Source organism: Bombina bombina, chromosome 11 (assembly GCF_027579735.1).
Source record: "Bombina bombina isolate aBomBom1 chromosome 11, aBomBom1.pri, whole genome shotgun sequence".
Taxonomy (NCBI): Eukaryota; Metazoa; Chordata; class Amphibia; order Anura; family Bombinatoridae; genus Bombina; species Bombina bombina.
The window spans coordinates 18,148,301-18,174,432 of record NC_069509.1 but is presented as its reverse complement, the minus strand read 5'-3'; the positions used below and the strand labels follow the sequence as shown (position 1 = coordinate 18,174,432).

Below are 26,132 nucleotides of genomic sequence, written 5' to 3'. Positions count from 1 at the left end.
CCAGGGGGCTGAATCTGGTAAAGTCTAATGTGGCATATAGCTGGTATACATAGGGCAAGGGGGCTGCATCTGGTAAGGTCTAATGTGGCATATAGCTGGTATATGTAGGGCAAGGGGGCTGCATCTGGTAAGGTCTAATGTGGCATATAGCTGGTATACGTAGGACAAGGGGGCTGCATCTGGTAAGGTTTAATGTGGCATATAGCTGGTATACGTAGGACAAGGGGGCTGCATCTGGTAAGGTCTAATGTGGCATATAGCTGGTATACATAGGACAAGGGGGCTGCATCTGGTAAGGTCTAATGTGGCATATAGCTGGTATACGTAGGACAAGGGGGCTGCATCTGGTAAGGTCTAATGTGGCATATAGCTGGTATACATAGGACAAGGGGGCTGCATCTGGTAAGGTCTAATGTGGCATATAGCTGGTATACATAGGACAAGGGGGCTGCATCTGGTAAGGTCTAATGTGGCATATAGCTGGTATACGTAGGACAAGGGGGCTGCATCTAGTAAGGTCTAATGTGGCATATAGCTGTTATATGTAGGGCAAGGGGGCTGCATCTGGTAAGGTCTAATGTGGCATATAGCTGTTATATGTAGGGCAAGGGGGCTGCATCTGGTAAGGTCTAATGAGGCATATAGCTGGTATATGTAGGACAAGGGGGCTGCATCTGGTAAGGTCTAATGTGGCATATAGCTGGTATACGTCGGGCAAGGGGGCTGCATCTAGTAAGGTCTAATGTGGCATATAGCTGGTATACGTAGGACAAGGGGGCTGCATCTAGTAAGGTCTAATGTGGCAAATAGCTGGTATACGTAGGACAAGGGGCCTGCATCTGGTCAAGTCTAATGTGGCATATAGCTGGTATATGTAGGGCAAGGGACTGCATCTGGTCAAGTCTAATGTGGCATATAGCTGGTATACGTAGGGCAAGGGACTGCATCTGGTCAAGTCTAATGTGGCATATAGCTGGTATACGTAGGGCAAGGGACTGCATCTGGTCAAGTCTAATGTGGCATATAGCTGGTATACGTAGGGCAAGGGACTGCATCTGGTCAAGTCTAATGTGGCATATAGCTGGTATACGTAGGGCAAGGGACTGCATCTGGTCAAGTCTAATGTGGCATATAGCTGGTATACATAGGACAAGGGGGCTGCATCTAGTAAGGTCTAATGTGGCAAATAGCTGGTATACGTAGGACAAGGGGCCTGCATCTGGTCAAGTCTAATGTGGCATATAGCTGGTATACGTAGGGCAAGGGACTGCATCTGGTCAAGTCTAATGTGGCATATAGCTGGTATACGTAGGGCAAGGGACTGCATCTGGTCAAGTCTAATGTGGCATATAGCTGGTATACGTAGGGCAAGGGACTGCATCTGGTCAAGTCTAATGTGGCATATAGCTGGTATACGTAGGGCAAGGGACTGCATCTGGTCAAGTCTAATGTGGCATATAGCTGGTATACGTAGGGCAAGGGACTGCATCTGGTCAAGTCTAATGTGGCATATAGCTGGTATATGTAGGAGAAGGGGGCTGCATCTAGTAAGGTCTAATGTGGCAAATAGCTGGTATACGTAGGACAAGGGGGCTGCATCTAGTAAGGTCTAATGTGACATATAGCTGGTATACGTAGGACAAGGGGGCTGCATCTAGTAAGGTCTAATGTGGCATATAGCTGGTATACGTAGGACAAGGGACTGCATCTAGTAAGGTCTAATGTGGCATATAGCTGGTATACGTAGGGCAAGGCGGCTGCATCTGGTAAGGTCTAATATGGCATATAGCTGGTATACGTAGGACAAGGGACTGCATCTGGTCAAGTCTAATGTGGCATATAGCTGGTATACGTAGGACAAGGGGGCTGCATCTGGTAAGGTCTAATGTGGCATATAGCTGGTATATGTAGGGCAAGGGGGCTGCATCTGGTAAGGTCTAATGTGGCATATAGCTGGTATATGTAGGGCAAGGGACTGCATCTGGTCAAGTCTAATGTGGCATATAGCTGGTATACGTAGGACAAGGGGGCTGCATCTGGTAAGGTCTAATGTGGCATATAGCTGGTAGATGTAGGACAAGGGACTGCATCTGGTCAAGTCTAATGTGGCATATAGCTGGTATACGTAGGACAAGGGGGCTGCATCTGGTAAGGTCTAATGTGGCATATAGCTGGTATATGTAGGGCAAGGGGGCTGCATCTGGTAAGGTCTAATGTGGCATATAGCTGGTATACATAGGACAAGGGGGCTGCATCTGGTAAGGTCTAATGTGGCATAAAGCTGGTATACATAGGACAAGGGGGCTGCATCTGGTAAGGTCTAATGTGGCATATAGCTGGTATACATAGGACAAGGGGGCTGCATCTGGTAAGGTCTAATGTGGCATATAGCTGGTATACATAGGACAAGGGGGCTGCATCTGGTAAGGTCTAATGTGGCATATAGCTGGTATACATAGGACAAGGGGGCTGCATCTGGTAAGGTCTAATGTGGCATATAGCTGTTATATGTAGGGCAAGGGGGCTGCATCTGGTAAGGTCTAATGTGGCATATAGCTGTTATATGTAGGGCAAGGGGGCTGCATCTGGTAAGGTCTAATGAGGCATATAGCTGCTATATGTAGGACAAGGGGGCTGCATCTGGTAAGGTCTAATGTGGCATATAGCTGGTATACGTAGGGCAAGGGGGCTGCATCTAGTAAGTTCTAATGTGGCATATAGCTGGTATACGTAGGACAAGGGGGCTGCATCTAGTAAGGTCTAATGTGGCAAATAGCTGGTATACGTAGGACAAGGGGCCTGCATCTGGTCAAGTCTAATGTGGCATATAGCTGGTATACGTAGGGCAAGGGACTGCATCTGGTCAAGTCTAATGTGGCATATAGCTGGTATACGTAGGACAAGGGGGCTGCATCTGGTCAAGTCTAATGTGGCATATAGTCGGCAGAGAACCTGCATTTGGTCAGAGGTCTAATGTGGCATATAGTTGGCATTAGACATGTGCACTTGAGCATTTTAGCAACTACAATACAGATATTTTATTTTTTTACTAAATAAATATCCCAATGAATGCACAAACTAATTTAGAAATCTAGAAACAAATATACACTAACAAAATTATTTAGTTTATATTCGTTTTTTTAATTCATTTTTAAAGTTAATGTACTTACCTATAGCGAGCTGGGGAGCCACGCTAATTCGACACTTCTTCACAGAGTCCAGGGCCACACTAACAGAAGGATTAGTGTTGCAGATTCCAGAGTCTGCGCTAAAGGAGAAGGCGGTTTAGATTGGGGCAGCGCATGCATCTTATTTTGTCTTACATGACATAATGTGGTAGACATTGTTTTTTTCATAGCAGGGCCTCATATCTGTGGTGGTTGGCATCTGGCAGCACTAGGATGGCAAATTGCTTCCCATGACTACAATCATTTCTCTCTCATGGGTTATGAAAAATACACCACATTCTCAGTGTTACGTATCTGCCCAGGGTTACATGTGGCCTTGTTAATACTGATGCTTAGTCTTTCCCCTGTGCTACCTTCTTACATTAGCGTGGTTGGCTCTCTCTGGCCTAACCTCAGAAGTGCACTATCTTCTGCTAAACCCCAGTCAGAATGCTTTGACCTATGTCCCTATGGCATCATGCACTGGCCTATATATTCTTATGGAAGCTCTCAGAAGGTGCTTGGTTATTCTGGTGTTGTCATTAGTTCCCCTAATTCCTAGTTGCCTTCTCTTTTTTCTCCTGCTTCCCTAACCTGCTTCCTGCCTTGTGATATCTTCTGATAACCAGCTACCTAAACTCTGGCTACCAATAACGCCTCCGTGTCACCAAGTTTGACTCTTATGCTGTGGTGTTTTCGTTGTCTGTCTAGCTGGTTTTGCCCTTGGGCCTGTTTATTTGACTTACTTTTACCTTCTCTTTGTAAACTGATGTTTTTCTGGTATGGCCTCAGGCTTGACCTTTAGGCTTCTCCTGCAAACCCGTCTTCTGCGTTTCCCTCTAGTACCTCTGCTGGCCTGGACTGTCTACTGGCTTCTGACATTAACTAGTTCCTAGTCTAACCAATAGAATGAATGCTTTTTGTATTGGTTAATTGGATTTGGAATTAAAAAATTAACCAATAGAAATGCAAGAGCACCCCTATGTAAGGAGGAACCTTGCATTTAAGCTTCAGCATGTGGGGATAATCGCATGAAAAGGACCTCTGGAAAAAGAAATGAAGGATTGAATGGAAGAAGAAGACGGAAGAAGATGGAAGACTGTAGATAGAAGAACAGGTCTGCCACCATGAAGATGAAACGGACTTACTCGGAGGATCGCCGCCATGAAGAAAGAAGAAGAGCACCGCTGGAGTCAACATGGTGAGTACAAACCTTGGAGTTTAGCTTTAGGATTTTTTTGAGGTGGGTTTTTATTTTTAAGATTAGGGTTTATTTTCTTTTTACGTTTTTTTAGTTTAGATTTTTTTTTTATCTTAAAAGAGCTGTTTCACTTTAGGTCAATGTCCTACCAAATATCCTTTGCATGGCAATCTGTTTTAGGATAGGTATTTTTTTAGTGTAGGGTTTTTAAGAGCTGCTTCTTTATCTTTAGGGCAATGCCTTACCAATCGCCCTATTTTTAGGATAGGAACCTTTTTAGATTAGGATGGATGAGATGCGTGTGGAGGAATGGCGGTATGTTAACCTTCACAAAAAGGTAAATATTTTTTCAAATAAAGTGTGTTATATATATACAGTGCCTCAAGTTAGGAAACGGATTACAGTCACTTTAAGTAGTATGGGGAGAGAGTGCGGTGGGCTATTGGCAGTATAGGGGTTAAAAGGTTAGGAAGTTTATTGCAATGGACTATTGGGGTATGGGGGTTAAGTAGTGTAGGGTTAGTTTGCAATGGTGGGTTATGTTGGTTTAGGGGTATTTAGGGTATATTTATTAGGCTTGGTACTATATATTTAAAATTAAATCCTTAACTTTACATTGTAAATGTCGGTGCCAATGCTGCATGTAATATTTTGCAAGCATCGCTACCCATTGCGATGTATAGTAAAATGCCTGTCAGCGATGAATAGTAGAAAGCCTCTCAAAGATGTATAGTTATGCGCCTCTCAGGGATGTAAAGTAAAGCGCCTCTCTGTGATGTATAGTAAAGTACCTCTCTGTGATGTATAGTAAAGCGCCTCTTTGCGATGTATAGTAAAGTGCCTCTCTGTGATGTATAGTAAAGCGTCTCTCTGTGATGTATAGTAAAACGCCTCTCTGTGATGAATAATAAAGCGCCTCTCTGTGATGTATAGTAAAGCGCCTCTCTGTGATGTATAGTAAAACACCTCTCTGTGATGTATAGTAAAGCGCCTCTCTGTGATGTATAGTAAAGCGCCTCTCTGTGATGTGTAGTAAAGCGCCTCTCTGTGATGTATAGTAAAGTACCTCTCTGTGATGTATAGTAAAGCGCCTCTCTGTGATGTATAGTTAAGCGCCTCTCTGTTATGTATAGTAAAGCGCCACTCTGTGATGTATAGTAAAGCGCCTCTCTGTTATGTATAGTAAAGCGCCTCTCTGTTATGTATAGTAAAGCGCCTCTCTGTTATGTATAGTAAAGCGCCTCTCTGTTATGTATAGTAAAGCGCCTCTCTGTGATGTATAGTAAAATGCCTCTCTGTGATGTATAATAAAGCACCTCTCTGTGATGTATAGTAAAGCGCCTCTTTGTGATGTATAGTAAAGCGTCTTTCTGTGATGTATAGTATAGCGTCATTCTGTGATGTATAGTAAAGCGTCTTTCTGTGATGTATAGTAAAACGCCTCTCTGTGATGTATAGTAAAATGCCTCTCTGTGATGTATAGTAAAATGCCTCTTTGTGATGTATAGTAAAGCTCCTCTCTGTGATATGTAGTAAAGCGCCTCTCTGTGATGTGTAGTAAAGCGCCACTCTGTGATGTATAGTAAAGCGCCTCTCTGTTATGTATAGTAAAGCGCCTCTCTGTGATGTATAGTAAAGCGCCTCTCTGTTATGTATAGTAAAGCGCCACTCTGTGATGTATAGTAAAGCGCCTCTCTGTTATGTATAGTAAAGCGCCTCTCTGTTATGTATAGTAAAGCGCCTCTCTGTTATGTATAGTAAAGCGCCTCTCTGTGATGTATAGTAAAATGCCTCTCTGTGATGTATAATAAAGCACCTCTCTGTGATGTATAGTAAAGCGCCTCTTTGTGATGTATAGTAAAGCGTCTTTCTGTGATGTATAGTATAGCGTCATTCTGTGATGTATAGTAAAGCGTCTTTCTGTGATGTATAGTAAAACGCCTCTCTGTGATGTATAGTAAAGCGCCTCTCTGTGATGTATAGTAAAACGCCTCTCTGTGATGTATAATAAAGCGCCTCTCTGTGATGTATAGTAAAGCGCCTCTGTGTGATGTATAGTAAAGCGCCTCTGTGTGATATATAGTAAAGCGCCTCTTTGTGATGTATAGTATAGCGTCATTCTGTGATGTATAGTAAAGCGCCTCTCTGTGATGTATAGTAAAGCGACTCTCAGTGATGTATAGTAAAGCGCCTCTCTATGATGTATAGTAAAGTGCCTCTCTGTGATGTATAGTTAAGTGCCTCTCTGTGATGTATAGTAAAGCGCCTCTCTGTGATATATAGTATAGCGCCTCTCTGTGATGTATAGTAAAGCGCCTCTCTGTGATGTATAGTAAAGCGCCTCTCTGTGATGTATAGTAAAGCATCTCTCTGTGATGTATAGTAAAACGCCTCTCTGTGATGTATAGTAAAACGTCTCTCTGTGATGTATAGTAAAGCGCCTCTCTGTGATGTATAGTAAAGCATCTCTCTGTGATATATAGTAAAGTACCTCTCTGTGATGTATAGTAAAGCGTCTCTCTGTGATGTATAGTAAAGCGCCTCTGTGTGATGTATAGTAAAGTGCCTCTCTGTGATGTATAGTAAAGCGCCTCTCTGTGATGTATAGTAAAACGCCTCTCTGTGATGTATAGTAAAGCGCCTCTCTGTGATGTGTAGTAAAGCGCCTCTCTGTGATGTATAGTAAAGCGCCTCTCTGTGATGTATAGTAAAACGCCTCTCTGTGATGTATAGTAAAGCGCCTCTCTGTGATGTATAGTAAAGCGCCTCTCTGTGATGTATAGTAAAGCGCCTCTCTGTTATGTATAGTAAAGCGCCTCTCTGTGATGTATAGTAAAGCGCCACTCTGTGATGCAAAGTAAAACGCCTCTCTGTGATGTATAGTAAAGCGCCTCTCTGTGATGTATAGTAAAGCGCCTCTCTTTGTGATGCAAAGTAAAACGCCTCTCTGTGATGTATAGTAAAATGCCTCTCTGTGATGTATAGTAAAGCGCCTCTCTGTGATGTATAGTAAAGCGCCTCTCTGTGATGTATAGTAAAGCGCCTCTGTGATGTATAGTAAAGCGCCTCTCTGTGATGTACAGTAAAGCGCCTCTCTGTGATGTATAGTAAAACGCCTCTCTGTGATGTATAGTAAAGCGCCTCTCTGTGATGTACAGTAAAGCGCCTCTCTGTGATGTATAGTAAAACGCCTCTCTGTGATGTATAGTAAAGCGCCTCTCTGTGATGTATAGTAAAGCGCCTCTCTGTGATGTATAGTAAAGCGCCTCTGTGATGTATAGTAAAGCGCCTCTCTGTGATGTATAGTAAAGCGCCTCTCTGTGATGTATAGTAAAGCGCCTCTCTGTGATGTACAGTAAAGCGCCTCTCTGTGATGTATAGTAAAACGCCTCTCTGTGATGTATAGTAAAGCGCCTCTCTGTGATGTATAGTAAAGCGCCTCTCTGTGATGTATAGTAAAGCGCCTCTGTGATGTATAGTAAAGCGCCTCTCTGTGATGTATAGTAAAGCGCCTCTCTGTGATGTATAGTAAAGCGCCTCTCTGTGATGTACAGTAAAGCGCCTCTCTGTGATGTATAGTAAAACGCCTCTCTGTGATGTATAGTAAAGCGCCTCTCTGTGATGTATAGTAAAGCGCCTCTCTGTGATGTATAGTAAAGCGCCTCTGTGTGATGTATAGTAAAGCGCCTCTGTGTGATATATAGTAAAGCGCCTCTGTGTGATATATAGTAAAGCGCCTCTTTGTGATGTATAGTAAAGCGCCTCTCTGTGATGTATAGTAAAGCGCCTCTCTGTGATGTATAGTAAAGCGCCTCTCTGTGATGTATAGTAAAGCGCCTCTCTGTGATGTATAGTAAAGCGCCTTTCTGTGATGTATAGTAAAGCGCCTCTCTGTGATGTATAGTAAAGCGCCTCTCTGTAATGTACAGTAAAGCGCCTCTCTGTGATGTATAGTGAAGCGCGTCTCTGTGATGTAGTACACAAGCACAGTCACACACAGCAGGACCTGAGCTTCTGATCATATATACGTATGACACACTAGTCTAGTACACAAGCACAGTCACACACAGCAGGACCTGAGCTTCTGATCATATACACGTATCACACACTAGTCTAGTACACAAGACACAGTCACACACAGCAGGACCTGAGCTTCTGATCATATACACGTATGACACACTAGTCTAGTACACAAGCACAGTCACACACAGCAGGACCTGAGCTACTGATCATATACACGTATGACACACTAGTCTAGTACCCAAGCACAGTCACACACAGCAGGGCCTGAGCTTCTGATCATATACACGTATGACACATTAGTCTAATACACAAGACACAGTCACACACAGCAGGACCTGAGCTTCTTATCATATACACGTATGACACACTAGTCTAGTACACAAGCACAGTCACACACAGCAGGACCTGAGCTACTGATCATATACACGTATGACACACTAGTCTAATACACAAGCACAGTCAAACACAGCAGGACCTGAGCATCTGATCATATACACGTATGACACACTAGTCTAATACACAAGCACAGTCACACACAGCAGGACCTGAGCTTCTGATCAAATACACGTATGACACACTAGTCTAATACACAAGCACAGTCACACACAGCAGGACCTCAGCATCTGATCATATACACGTATGAGACACTAGTCTAGTACACAAGCACAGTCACACACAGCAGGGCCTGAGCATCTGATCATATACATATATGACACACTAGTCTAGTACACAAGCACAGTCACACACAGCAGGACCTGAGCTACTGATCATATACACGTATGATACACTAGTCTAGTACACAAGCAGAGTCACACACAGCAGGACCTGAGCTTCTGATCATATACACGTATGACACACTAGTCTAATACACAAGCACAGTCACACACAGCAGGACCTGAGCTTCTGATCATATACACGTATGACAGACTAGTCTAATACACAAGCACAGTCACACACAGCAGGACCTGAGCTACTGATCATATACACGTATGACACACTAGTCTAATACACAAGCACAGTCACACACAGCAGGACCTGAGCTTCTGATCATATACACGTATGACACACTAGTCTAATACATAAGCACAGTCACACACAGCAGGACCTGAGCTTCTGATCATATACACGTATGACACACTAGTCTAATACATAAGCACAGTCACACACAGCAGGACCTGAGCTTCTGATCATATACACGTATGACACACTAGTCTAGTACACAAGCACAGTCACACACAGCAGGACCTGAGCTTCTGATCATATACACGTATGACACACTAGTCTAATACATAAGCACAGTCACACACAGCAGGACCTGACCTTCTGATCATATACACGTATGACACACTAGTCTAGTACACAAGCACAGTCACTCACAGCAGGACCTGAACTTCTGATCATATACACGTATGACACACTAGTGTAGTACACAATACACACTCACACACAGCAGGACCTGAGCTACTGATCATATACACGTATGACACACTAGTCTAGTACACATGCACAGTCACACACAGCAGGACCTGAGCTTCTGATCATATACACGTATGACACACTAGTCTAGTACACAAGCACAGTCACACACAGCAGGACCTGAGCTTCTGATCATATACACGTATGACACACTAGTCTAGTACACAAGCACAGTCACACACAGCAGGACCTGAGCTTCTGATCAAATACACGTATGACACACTAGTCTAGTACACAAGCACAGTCACACACAGCAGGACCTGAGCTTCTGATCATATACACGTATGACACACTAGTCTAATACACAAGCACAGTCACACACAGTAGGACCTGAGCTTCTGATCATATACACGTATGAAACACTAGTCTAGTACACAATACACAGTCACACACAGCAGGACCTGAGCTTCTGATCATATACACGTATGACACACTAGTCTAGTACACAAGCACAGTCACACACAGCAGGACCTGAGCTTCTGATCATATACACGTATGACACACTAGTCTAGTACACAAGCACAGTCACACACAGCAGGACCTGAGCATCTGATCATATACACGTATGACACACTAGTCTAGTACACAAGCACAGTCACACACAGCAGGACCTGAGCTTCTGATCATATACACGTATGACACACTAGTCTAGTACACAAGCACAGTCACACACAGCAGGACCTGAGCTTCTGACCATATACACGTATGACACACTAGTCTAGTACACAAGCACAGTCACACACAGCAGGACCTGAATTTCTGACCATATACACGTATGACACACTAGTCTAATACACAAGCACAGTCACACACAGCAGGACCTGAGCTTCTGATCATATACACGTATGACACACTAGTCTAGTACACAAGCACAGTCACACACAGCAGGGCCTGAGCTTCTGATCATATACACGTATGACACACTAGTCTAATACACAAGCACAGTCACACACAGCAGGACCTGAGCATCTGATCATATACACGTATGACACACTAGTCTAGTACACAAGCACAGTCACACAGCAGGACCTGAGCTTCTGATCATATACACGTATGACACAATAGTCTAGTACACAAGCACAGTCACACACAGCAGGACCTGAGTTTCTGATCATATACACGTATGACACACTAGTCTAGTACACAAGCACAGTCACACACAGCAGGACCTGAGCTTCTGATCATATACACGTATGACACACTAGTTTAGTACACAAGACACAGTCACACACAGCAGGACCTGAGCTTCTGATCATATACACGTATGACACACTAGTCTACTACACAAGCACAGTCACACACAGCAGGACCTGAGCTTCTGATCATATACACGTATGACACGCTAGTCTAATACACAAGCACAGTCACACACAGCAGGACCTGAGCTTCTGATCATATACACGTATGACACGCTAGTCTAATACACAAGCACAGTCACACACAGCAGGACCTGAGCTTCTGATCATATACACGTATGACACACTAGCCTAATACACAAGTACAGTCACACACAGCAGGACCTGAGCTTCTGATCATATACACGTATGACACACTAGTCTAATACACAAGCACAGTCACACACAGCAGGACCTGAGCTTCTGATCATATACACGTATGACACATTAGTCTACTACACAAGCACAGTCACACACAGCAGGACCTGAGCATCTGATCATATACACGTATGATACACTAGTCTAGTACACAAGCACAGTCACACACAGCAGGACCTGAGCTTGTATGATGTATAGTAAAGCGCCTCTCTGTGATGTATAGTTAAGCGCCTCTCTGTGATGTATAGTAAAATGCCTCTCTGTGATGTATAGTAAAGCTCCTCTCTGTGATATGTAGTAAAGCGCCACTCTGTGATGTATAGTAAAGCGCCTCTCTGTGATGTGTAGTAAAGCGCCACTCTGTGATGTATAGTAAAGCGCCTCTCTGTGATGTATAGTAAAGCGCCTCTCTGTTATGTATAGTAAAGCGCCTCTCTGTTATGTATAGTAAAGCGCCTCTCTGTGATGTATAGTAAAATGCCTCTCTGTGATGTATAGTAAAGCGCCTCTTTGTGATGTATAGTAAAGCGTCTTTCTGTGATGTATAGTATAGCGTCATTCTGTGATGTATAGTAAAGCGCCTCTCTCTGATGTATAGTAAAGCATCTCTCTGTTATGTATAGTAAAGCGCCTCTCTGTGATGTATAGTAAAACGCCTCTCTGTGATGTATAATAAAGCGCCTCTCTGTGATGTATAGTAAAGCGCCTCTGTGTGATGTATAGTAAAGCGCCTCTGTGTGATATATAGTAAAGCGCCTCTTTGTGATGTATAGTATAGCGTCATTCTGTGATGTATAGTAAAGCGCCTCTCTGTGATGTATAGTAAAGCGCCTCTCTGTGATGTATAGTAAAGCGCCTCTCTGTGATGTATGCGCCACTCTGTGATGTATAGTAAACGCCTCTCTGTGATATAGTAAAGCGCCTCTCTGTTATGTATAGTAAAGCGCCTCTCTGTTATGTATAGTAAAGCGCCTCTCTGTGATGTATAGTAAAATGCCTCTCTGTGATGTATAGTAAAGCGCCCTTTGTGATGTATAGTAAAGCGTCTTTCTGTGATGTATAGTAAAGCGTCACTCTGTGATGTATAGTAAAGCGCCTCTCTCTGATGTATAGTAAAGCATCTCTCTGTTATGTATAGTAAAGCGCCTCTCTGTGATGTATAGTAAAACGCCTCTCTGTGATGTATAATAAAGCGCCTCTCTGTGATGTATAGTAAAGCGCCTCTGTTGATGTATAGTAAAGCGCCTCTGTGTGGTAAAGCGCCTCTTTGTGATGTATAGTAAAGCGCCTCTTTGATGTATTAAAAAGTAATGCATCATTCTGTGATTTATATAAAAGCGCCTCTCTGTATGTATAGGTAAGCGCCTATAGTATAGCGTCATTCTGTTATGTATAGTAAAGCGACTCTCTGTGATGTATAGTAAAGCGCCTCTCTGTGATGTATAGTAAAGCGCCTCTCTGTGATGTATAGTAAAGCGACTCTCAGTGATGTATAGTAAAGCGCCTCTCTGTGATGTATAGTAAAGCGACTCTCTGTGATGTATAGTAAAGTGCCTCTCTGTGATGTATAGTAAAGCGCCTCTCTGTGATGTATAGTAAAGCGCCTCTCTGTGATTTATAGTATAGCGCCTCTCTGTGAATGTATAGTAAAGCGCCTCTCTGTGATGTATAGTAAAGCGCCTCTCTGTGATGTATAGTAAAGCATCTCTCTGTGATGTATAGTAAAGCGCCTCTCTGTGATGTATAGTAAAGCGCCTCTCTGTGATGTATAGTAAAGCGCCTCTCTGTGATATATAGTATAGCGCCTCTCTGTGATGTATAGTAAAGCGCCTCTCTGTGATGTATAGTAAAGCGCCTCTCTGTGATGTATAGTAAAGCATCTCTCTGTGATGTATAGTAAAGCGCCTCTCTGTTATGTATAGTAAAGCGCCTCTCTGTGATGTATAGTAAAGCGCCTCTCTGTGATGTATAGTAAAGCATCTCTCTGTGATATATAGTAAAGTACCTCTCTGTGATGTATAGTAAAGCGTCTCTCTGTGATGTATAGTAAAGCGCCTCTGTGTGATGTATAGTAAAGTGCCTCTGTGTGATATATAGTAAAGCGCCTCTGTGTGATATATAGTAAAGCGCCTCTTTGTGATGTATAGTAAAGCGCCTCTCTGTGATGTATAGTAAAGCGCCTCTCTGTGATGTATAGTAAAGCGCCTCTCTGTGATGTATAGTAAAGCGCCTCTCTGTGATGTATAGTAAAGCGCCTCTCTGTGATGTATAGTTAAGCGCCTCTCTGTGATGTATAGTAAAATGCCTCTCTGTGATGTATAGTAAAGCTCCTCTCTGTGATATGTAGTAAAGCGCCACTCTGTGATGTATAGTAAAGCGCCTCTCTGTGATGTGTAGTAAAGCGCCACTCTGTGATGTATAGTAAAGCGCCTCTCTGTGATGTATAGTAAAGCGCCTCTCTGTTATGTATAGTAAAGCGCCTCTCTGTTATGTATAGTAAAGCGCCTCTCTGTGATGTATAGTAAAATGCCTCTCTGTGATGTATAGTAAAGCGCCTCTTTGTGATGTATAGTAAAGCGTCTTTCTGTGATGTATAGTATAGCGTCATTCTGTGATGTATAGTAAAGCGCCTCTCTCTGATGTATAGTAAAGCATCTCTCTGTTATGTATAGTAAAGCGCCTCTCTGTGATGTATAGTAAAACGCCTCTCTGTGATGTATAATAAAGCGCCTCTCTGTGATGTATAGTAAAGCGCCTCTGTGTGATGTATAGTAAAGCGCCTCTGTGTGATATATAGTAAAGCGCCTCTTTGTGATGTATAGTATAGCGTCATTCTGTGATGTATAGTAAAGCGCCTCTCTGTGATGTATAGTAAAGCGCCTCTCTGTGATGTATAGTAAAGCGCCTCTCTGTGATGTATAGTAAAGCGCCTCTCTGTGATGTATAGTAAAGCGCCTCTCTGTGATGTATAGTAAAGCGCCTCTGTGTGATGTATAGTAAAGCGCCTCTGTGTGATATATAGTAAAGCGCCTCTTTGTGATGTATAGTATAGCGTCATTCTGTGATGTATAGTAAAGCGACTCTCAGTGATGTATAGTAAAGCGCCTCTCTGTGATGTATAGTAAAGCGCCTCTCTGTGATGTATAGTAAAGCGACTCTCAGTGATGTATAGTAAAGCGCCTCTCTGTGATGTATAGTAAAGCGCCTCTCTGTGATGTATAGTAAAGTGCCTCTCTGTGATGTATAGTAAAGCGCCTCTCTGTGATGTATAGTAAAGCGCCTCTCTGTGATATATAGTATAGCGCCTCTCTGTGATGTATAGTAAAGCGCCTCTCTGTGATGTATAGTAAAGCGCCTCTCTGTGATGTATAGTAAAGCATCTCTCTGTGATGTATAGTAAAGCGCCTCTCTGTGATGTATAGTAAAGCGCCTCTCTGTGATGTATAGTAAAGCGCCTCTCTGTGATATATAGTATAGCGCCTCTCTGTGATGTATAGTAAAGCGCCTCTCTGTGATGTATAGTAAAGCGCCTCTCTGTGATGTATAGTAAAGCATCTCTCTGTGATGTATAGTAAAGCGCCTCTCTGTTATGTATAGTAAAGCGCCTCTCTGTGATGTATAGTAAAGCGCCTCTCTGTGATGTATAGTAAAGCATCTCTCTGTGATATATAGTAAAGTACCTCTCTGTGATGTATAGTAAAGCGTCTCTCTGTGATGTATAGTAAAGCGCCTCTGTGTGATGTATAGTAAAGTGCCTCTGTGTGATATATAGTAAAGCGCCTCTGTGTGATATATAGTAAAGCGCCTCTTTGTGATGTATAGTAAAGCGCCTCTCTGTGATGTATAGTAAAGCGCCTCTCTGTGATGTATAGTAAAGCGCCTCTCTGTGATGTATAGTAAAGCGCCTCTCTGTGATGTATAGTAAAGCGCCTCTCTGTGATGTATAGTAAAGCGCCTCTCTGTGATGTATAGTAAAGCGCCTCTCTGTAATGTACAGTAAAGCGCCTCTCTGTGATGTATAGTGAAGCGCGTCTCTGTGATGTAGTACACAAGCACAGTCACACACAGCAGGACCTGAGCTTCTGATCATATATACGTATGACACACTAGTCTAGTACACAAGCACAGTCACACACAGCAGGACCTGAGCTACTGATCATATACACGTATGACACACTAGTCTAGTACCCAAGCACAGTCACACACAGCAGGGCCTGAGCTTCTGATCATATACACGTATGACACATTAGTCTAATACACAAGACACAGTCACACACAGCAGGACCTGAGCTTCTTATCATATACACGTATGACACACTAGTCTAGTACACAAGCACAGTCACACACAGCAGGACCTGAGCTACTGATCATATACACGTATGACACACTAGTCTAATACACAAGCACAGTCAAACACAGCAGGACCTGAGCATCTGATCATATACACGTATGACACACTAGTCTAATACACAAGCACAGTCACACACAGCAGGACCTGAGCTTCTGATCAAATACACGTATGACACACTAGTCTAATACACAAGCACAGTCACACACAGCAGGACCTCAGCATCTGATCATATACACGTATGAGACACTAGTCTAGTACACAAGCACAGTCACACACAGCAGGGCCTGAGCATCTGATCATATACATATATGACACACTAGTCTAGTACACAAGCACAGTCACACACAGCAGGACCTGAGCTACTGATCATATACACGTATGATACACTAGTCTAGTACACAAGCAGAGTCACACACAGCAGGACCTGAGCTTCTGATCATATACACGTATGACACACTAGTCTAATACACAAGCACAGTCACACACAGCAGGACCTGAGCTTCTGATCATATACACGTATGACAGACTAGTCTAATACACAAGCACAGTCACACACAGCAGGACCTGAGCTACTGATCATATACACGTATGACACACTAGTCTAATACACAAGCACAGTCACACACAGCAGGACCTGAGCTTCTGATCATATACACGTATGACACACTAGTCTAGTACACAACACAGTCACACACAGCAGGACCTGAGCTTATGATCATATACACGTATGACACACTAGTCTAGTACACAAGCACAGTCACACACAGCAGGACCTGAGCTTCTGATCATATACACGTATGACACACTAGTCTAGTACACAACACAGTCACACACAGCAGGACCTGAGCTTCTGATCATATACACATATGACACACTAGTCTAGTACACAAGCACAGTCACACACAGCAGGACCTGAGCTTCTGATCATATACACGTATGACACACTAGTTTAGTACACAAGACACAGTCACACACAGCAGGACCTGAGCTTCTGATCATATACACGTATGACACACTAGTCTACTACACAAGCACAGTCACACACAGCAGGACCTGAGCTTCTGATCATATACACGTATGACACGCTAGTCTAATACACAAGCACAGTCACACACAGCAGGACCTGAGCTTCTGATCATATACACGTATGACACACTAGTCTAATACATAAGCACAGTCACACACAGCAGGACCTGAGCTTCTGATCATATACACGTTATGACACACTAGTCTAATACATAAGCACAGTCACACACAGCAGGACCTGAGCTTCTGATCATATACACGTATGACACACTAGTCTAGTACACAAGCACAGTCACACACAGCAGGACCTGAGCTTCTGATCATATACACGTATGACACACTAGTCTAATACACAAGCACAGTCACACACAGCAGGACCTGACCTTCTGATCATATACACGTATGACACACTAGTCTAGTACACAAGCACAGTCACTCACAGCAGGACCTGAGCTTCTGATCATATACACGTATGACACACTAGTGTAGTACACAAGACACAGCTCACACACAGCAGGACCTTAGCTACTGATCATATACACGTATGACACACTAGTCTAGTACACATGCACAGTCACACACAGCAGGACCTGAGCTTCTGATCATATACACGTATGACACACTAGTCTAGTACACAAGCACAGTCACACACAGCAGGACCTGAGCTTCTGATCATATACACGTATGACACACTAGTCTAGTACACAAGCACAGTCACACACAGCAGGACCTGAGCTTCTGATCAAATACACGTATGACACACTAGTCTAATACACAAGCACAGTCACGCACAGCAGGACCTGAGCATCTGATCATATACACGTATGACACACTAGTCTAATACACAAGCACAGTCACGCACAGCAGGACCTGAGCATCTGATCATATACACGTATGACACACTAGTCTAATACACAAGCACAGTCACACACAGCAGGACCTGAGCTTCTGATCATATACACGTATGACACACTAGTCTAGTACACAAGCACAGTCACACACAGCAGGACCTGAGCTTCTGATCATATACACGTATGACACCTAGTCTAATACACAAGCACAGTCACACACAGCAGGACCTGAGCTTCTGACTCATATACACGTATGACACACTAGTCTAGTACACATGCACAGTCACACACAGCAGGACCTGAGCTTCTGATCATATACACGTATGAACACACTAGTCTAGTACACAATCTCAGTCACACACAGCAGGACCTGAGCTACTGATGCATATACACGTATGACACACTAGTCTAGTACACAAGCACAGTCACACACAGCAGGACCTGAGCTTCTGATCATATACACGTATGACACACTAGTCTAGTACACAAGCACAGTCACACACAGCAGGACCTGAGCTTCTGATCATATACACGTATGACACACTAGTCTAGTACACAAGCACAGTCACACACAGCAGGACCTGAGCTTCTGATCATATACACGTATGACACACTAGTCTAGTACACAAGCACAGTCACACACAGCAGGACCTGAGCTTCTGATCATATACACGTATGACACACTAGTCTAATACACAAGCACAGTCACACACAGCAGGACCTGAGCTTCTGATCATATACACGTATGACACACTAGTCTAGTACACAAGCACAGTCACACACAGCAGGACCTGAGCTTCTGATCATATACACGTATGACACACTAGTCTAGTACACAAGCACCAGTCACACACAGCAGGACCTGAGCTTCTGATCATATACACGTATGACACAATAGTCTAATACACAAGCACAGTCACACACAGCAGGACCTGAGCTTCTGATCATATACACGTATGACACACTAGTCTACTACACAAGCACAGTCACACACAGCAGGACCTGAGCTTCTGATCATATACACGTATGACACACTAGTCTAGTACACAAGCACAGTCACACACAGCAGGACCTGAGCTTCTGATCATATACACGTATGACACACTAGTCTAATACACAAGCACAGTCACACACAGCAGGACCTGAGCTTCTGATCATATACACGTATGACACACTAGTCTAGTACACAAGCACAGTCCACACACAGCAGGACCTGAGCTTCTGATCATATACACGTATGACACACTAGTCTAAGTACACAAGCACAGTCACACACAGCAGGACCTGAGCTTCTGATCATATACACGTATGACACACTAGTCTAGTACACAAGCACAGTCACACACAGCAGGACCTGAGCTTCTGATCATATACACGTATGACACACTAGTCTAGTACACCAAGCACAGTTACACACAGCAGGACCTCAGCTTTCTGATCATATACACGTATGATCACACTAGTCTAGTACAACAAGCCACAGTCACACAGCAGCAGACCTGAGCTTCTGATCATATACACGTATGACCACACTAGTCTAATACACAAGCACAGTCACACACAGCAGGACCTTGAGCTTCTGATCATATACACGTATGACACACTAGTCCTAATACACAAGACACAGTCACACACAGCAGGACCTGAGCTTCTGATCATATACCAGCTATGACACACTAGCTTAGTACAACACAGCACAGTACACACAGCAGGACCTGAGCTTCTGATCATATACAGTATGATACACTAGTCTAGTACACATACACAGTCACACACAGCAGGCCTGAGCTTCTGAATCATATACACGTATGACACACTAGTCTAAGTACACAAGCACAGTCCACACACAGCAGGGACCTAAGCTTCTGATCATATACGATGTATGACAACACTAGTTCTAGCTAACACAAGCACAGTCACACACAGCAGGACCTGAGCTTCTGATCATATACACGTATGACACACTAGTCTAATACACAAGCACAGTCACACACAGCAGGACCTGAGCTTCTGATCATATATACGTATGACACACTAGTCTAGTACACAAGCACAGTCACACACAGCAGGACCTGAGCTACTGATCATATACACGTATGACACACTAGTCTAGTACCCAAGCACAGTCACACACAGCAGGGCCTGAGCTTCTGATCATATACACGTATGACACATTAGTCTAATACACAAGACACAGTCACACACAGCAGGACCTGAGCTTCTTATCATATACACGTATGACACACTAGTCTAGTACACAAGCACAGTCACACACAGCAGGACCTGAGCTACTGATCATATACACGTATGACACACTAGTCTAATACACAAGCACAGTCAAACACAGCAGGACCTGAGCATCTGATCATATACACGTATGACACACTAGTCTAATACACAAGCACAGTCACACACAGCAGGACCTGAGCTTCTGATCAAATACACGTATGACACACTAGTCTAATACACAAGCACAGTCACACACAGCAGGACCTCAGCATCTGATCATATACACGTATGAGACACTAGTCTAGTACACAAGCACAGTCACACACAGCAGGGCCTGAGCATCTGATCATATACATATATGACACACTAGTCTAGTACACAAGCACAGTCACACACAGCAGGACCTGAGCTACTGATCATATACACGTATGATACACTAGTCTAGTACACAAGCAGAGTCACACACAGCAGGACCTGAGCTTCTGATCATATACACGTATGACACACTAGTCTAATACACAAGCACAGTCACACACAGCAGGACCTGAGCTTCTGATCATATACACGTATGACACACTAGTCTAATACACAAGCACAGTCACACACAGCAGGACCTGAGCTACTGATCATATACACGTATGACACACTAGTCTAATACACAAGCACAGTCACACACAGCAGGACCTGAGCTTCTGATCATATACACGTATGACACACTAGTCTAGTACACAACACAGTCACACACAGCAGGACCTGAGCTTATGATCATATACACGTATGACACACTAGTCTAGTACACAAGCACAGTCACACACAGCAGGACCTGAGCTTCTGATCATATACACGTATGACACACTAGTCTAGTACACAACACAGTCACACACAGCAGGACCTGAGCTTCTGATCATATACACATATGACACACTAGTCTAGTACACAAGCACAGTCACACACAGCAGGACCTGAGCTTCTGATCATATACACGTATGACACACTAGTTTAGTACACAAGACACAGTCACACACAGCAGGACCTGAGCTTCTGATCATATACACGTATGACACACTAGTCTACTACACAAGCACAGTCACACACAGCAGGACCTGAGCTTCTGATCATATACACGTATGACACGCTAGTCTAATACACAAGCACAGTCACACACAGCAGGACCTGAGCTTCTGATCATATACACGTATGACACACTAGTCTAATACATAAGCACAGTCACACACAGCAGGACCTGAGCTTCTGATCATATACACGTATGACACACTAGTCTAATACATAAGCACAGTCACACACAGCAGGACCTGAGCTTCTGATCATATACACGTATGACACACTAGTCTAGTACACAAGCACAGTCACACACAGCAGGACCTGAGCTTCTGATCATATACACGTATGACACACTAGTCTAATACATAAGCACAGTCACACACAGCAGGACCTGACCTTCTGATCATATACACGTATGACACACTAGTCTAGTACACAAGCACAGTCACTCACAGCAGGACCTGAACTTCTGATCATATACACGTATGACACACTAGTGTAGTACACAATACACACTCACACACAGCAGGACCTGAGCTACTGATCATATACACGTATGACACACTAGTCTAGTACACATGCACAGTCACACACAGCAGGACCTGAGCTTCTGATCATATACACGTATGACACACTAGTCTAGTACACAAGCACAGTCACACACAGCAGGACCTGAGCTTCTGATCATATACACGTATGACACACTAGTCTAGTACACAAGCACAGTCACACACAGCAGGACCTGAGCTTCTGATCAAATACACGTATGACACACTAGTCTAATACACAAGCACAGTCACGCACAGCAGGACCTGAGCATCTGATCATATACACGTATGACACACTAGTCTAATACACAAGCACAGTCACGCACAGCAGGACCTGAGCATCTGATCATATACACGTATGACACACTAGTCTAATACACAAGCACAGTCACACACAGCAGGACCTGAGCTTCTGATCATATACACGTATGACACACTAGTCTAGTACACAAGCACAGTCACACACAGCAGGACCTGAGCTTCTGATCATATACACGTATGACACACTAGTCTAATACACAAGCACAGTCACACACAGCAGGACCTGAGCTTCTGACCATATACACGTATGACACACTAGTCTAGTACACATGCACAGTCACACACAGCAGGACCTGAGCTTCTGATCATATACACGTATAACACACTAGTCTAGTACACAATCACAGTCACACACAGCAGGACCTGAGCTACTGATGATATACACGTATGACACACTAGTCTAGTACACAAGCACAGTCACACACAGCAGGACCTGAGCTTCTGATCATATATACACGTATGACACACTAGTCTAGTACACAAGCACAGTCACACACAGCAGGACCTGAATTTCTGACCATATACACGTATGACACACTAGTCTAATACACAAGCACAGTCACACACAGCAGGACCTGAGCTTCTGATCATATACACGTATGACACACTAGTCTAGTACACAAGCACAGTCACACACAGCAGGGCCTGAGCTTCTGATCATATACACGTATGACACACTAGTCTAATACACAAGCACAGTCACACACAGCAGGACCTGAGCATCTGATCATATACACGTATGACACACTAGTCTAGTACACAAGCACAGTCACACAAAGCAGGACCTGAGCTTCTGATCATATACACGTATGACACACTAGTCTAGTACACAAGCACAGTCACACACAGCAGGACCTGAGCTTCTGATCATATACACGTATGACACACTAGTCTAATACACAAGCACAGTCACACACAGCAGGACCTGAGCTTCTGATCATATACACGTATGACACACTAGTCTAGTACACAAGCACAGTCACACACAGCAGGACCTGAGCTTCTGATCATATACACGTATGACACACTAGTCTAGTACACAACACAGTCACACACAGCAGGACCTGAGCTTATGATCATATACACGTATGACACACTAGTCTAGTACACAAGCACAGTCACACACAGCAGGACCTGAGCTTCTGATCATATACACGTATGACACACTAGTCTAGTACACAACACAGTCACACACAGCAGGACCTGAGCTTCTGATCATATACACATATGACACACTAGTCTAGTACACAAGCACAGTCACACACAGCAGGACCTGAGCTTCTGATCATATACACGTATGACACACTAGTTTAGTACACAAGACACAGTCACACACAGCAGGACCTGAGCTTCTGATCATATACACGTATGACACACTAGTCTACTACACAAGCACAGTCACACACAGCAGGACCTGAGCTTCTGATCATATACACGTATGACACGCTAGTCTAATACACAAGCACAGTCACACACAGCAGGACCTGAGCTTCTGATCATATACACGTATGACACACTAGCCTAATACACAAGTACAGTCACACACAGCAGGACCTGAGCTTCTGATCATATACACGTATGACACACTAGTCTAATACACAAGCACAGTCACACACAGCAGGACCTGAGCTTCTGATCATATACACGTATGACACACTAGTCTAATACACAAGCACAGTCACACACAGCAGGACCTGAGTTACTGATCATATATACGTATGATACACTAGTCTAGTACACAAGCACAGTCACACACAGCAGGACCTGAGCTTCTGATCATATACACGTATGACACACTAGTCTAATACACAAGCACAGTCACACACAGCAGGACCTGAGCTTCTGATCATATACACGTATGACACACTAGTCTAGTACACAAGCACAGTCACGCACAGCAGGACCTGAGCTTCTGATCATATACACGTATGACACACTAGTCTAATACACAAGCACAGTCACACACAGCAGTACCTGAGCTTCTGATCATATACACGTATGACACACTAGTCTAATACACAAGCACAGTCACACACAGCAGGACCTGAGCTTCTGATCATATACCCGTATGACACACTAGTCTAGTATACAAGCACAGTTACACACAGCAGGACCTAAGCTTCTGATCATATACACGTATGATACACTAGTCTAGTACACAAGCACAGTCACACACAGCAGGACCTGAGCTTCTGATCATATACACGTATGACACACTAGTCTAATACACAAGCACAGTCACACACAGCAGGACCTGAGCTTCTGATCATATACATGTATGACACACTAGTCTACTACACAAGACACAGTCACACACAGCAGGACCTCAGCTTCTGATCATATACACGTATGACACACTAGTCTAGTACACAAGCACAGTCACACACAGCAGGACCTGAGCTTCTGATCATATACACGTATGACACACTAGTCTAATACACAAGACACAGTCACACACAGCAGGACCTGAGCTTCTGATCATATACACGTATGACACACTAGTCTAATACACAAGACACAGTCACACACAGCAGGACCTGAGCTTCTGATCATATACACGTATGACACACTAGTGTAGTACACAATACACAGTCACACACAGCAGGACCTGAGCTTCTGATCATATACACGTATGACACACTAGTCTAGTACACAATACACAGTCACACACAGCAGGACCTGAGCTTCTGATCATATACACGTATGACACACTAGTATAGTACACAAGCACAGTCACACACAGCAGGGCCTAAGCTTCTGATCATATACGCGTATGACAAACTAGTCTAGTACACAAGCACAGTCACACACAGCAGGACCTGAGCTTCTGATCATATACACGTATAACACACTAGTCTAGTACACAAGCACAGTCACACACAGCAGGACCTGAGCTTCTGATCATATACACGTATAACACACTAGTCTAGTACACAAGCATAGTCACACACAGCAGGACCTGAGCTTCTGATCATATACGCGTATGACACACTAGTCTAGTACACAAGCACAGTCACACACAGCAGGACCTGAGCTTCTGATCATATACACGTATGACACACTAGTCTAGTACACAAGCACAGTCACACACAGCAGGGTCTAAGCTTCTGATCATATACGCGTATGACACACTAGTCTAGTACACAAGCGCAGTCACACACAGCAGGACCTGAGCTTCTGATCATATACACGTATGACACACTAGTCTAGTACACAAGCATAGTCACACACAGCAGGACCTGAGCTTCTGATCATATACACGTATGACACACTAGTCTAGTACACAAGCACAGTCACACACAGCAGGACCTGAGCTTCTGATCATATACACGTATGACACACTAGTCTAATACACAAGCACAGTCACACACAGCAGGACCTGAGCTTCTGATCATATACACGTATGACACACTAGTCTACTACACAAGCACAGTCACACACAGCAGGACCTGAGCTTCTGATCATATACACGTATGACACACTAGTGTAATGCACAAGCACAGTCACACATAGCAGGACCTGAGCTTCTGACCATAAACTAATTTACTGATAATATACTCACCCCCAAAACCTACTCCAGCTCATCTCTGCTGTAAGTTCAGCGCTGGTGTCACTCACACTGGGGGATGTCACTGCACTGAGATGTCACTGTCACACTCACCGCCTGTGCTCAGCTTCTATACTAATTGTCTTTTTAGCACAAACCAGATGCTGAATCACTTCCTGTTTGATTCAAACACTGAAATGTTATATTACTACACTAGGGGCAGAGTACAGCACTGTACACGCATAGCACTGTGTATTACAGATATACACACATATATACAGCACTGTGTAATACCGAGATACACACATATATATAGCACTGTGTAATACAGAGATACACACATATATACAGCACTGTGTAATACAGAGATACATACATATATACAGCACTGTGTAATACAGAGATACACATATATACAGCACTGTGTAATACAGAGATACATACATATATACAGCACTGTGTAATACAGAGATACATACATATATACAGCACTGTGTAATACAGAGATGCATTCATATATACAGTACTGTGTAATACAGAGATACACACATATATACAGCACTGTGTAATACAGAGATACACACATATATACAGCACTGTGTAATACCGAGATACACACATATATACAGCACTGTGTAATACAGAGATACACATATATATACAGCACTGTGTAATACAGAGATGCACACATATATACAGCACTGTGTAATACAGTGATACACACATATATACAGCACTGTGTAATACAGAGATGCATACATATATACAACACTGTGT

At 43.5% G+C, this 26,132-nt stretch overlaps 1 protein-coding gene across 2 annotated transcripts in view; it reads right to left on the bottom strand.

Moving 5' to 3' along the window:
• The window catches only part of LOC128641783 (IgA FC receptor), an 84,803-nt gene extending 59,277 nt beyond the window's left edge, over window positions 1–25,526 (bottom strand). The window contains exons 1-2 of one of the 2 annotated variants that reach the window (XM_053694316.1): window positions 25,371–25,526; window positions 3,171–3,268 (exon numbers count right to left, since the gene is read on the bottom strand). In XM_053694316.1, the coding sequence (XP_053550291.1) occupies window positions 3,171–3,268; window positions 25,371–25,393 (121 nt within the window). In that variant the 5' untranslated portion in view covers window positions 25,394–25,526. The remainder of the gene's footprint in view (window positions 1–3,170; window positions 3,269–25,370) is intronic. The other variant, XM_053694315.1, reaches the window with a different exon arrangement.
• Between the last annotated feature and the right edge of the window lie 606 nt (window positions 25,527–26,132).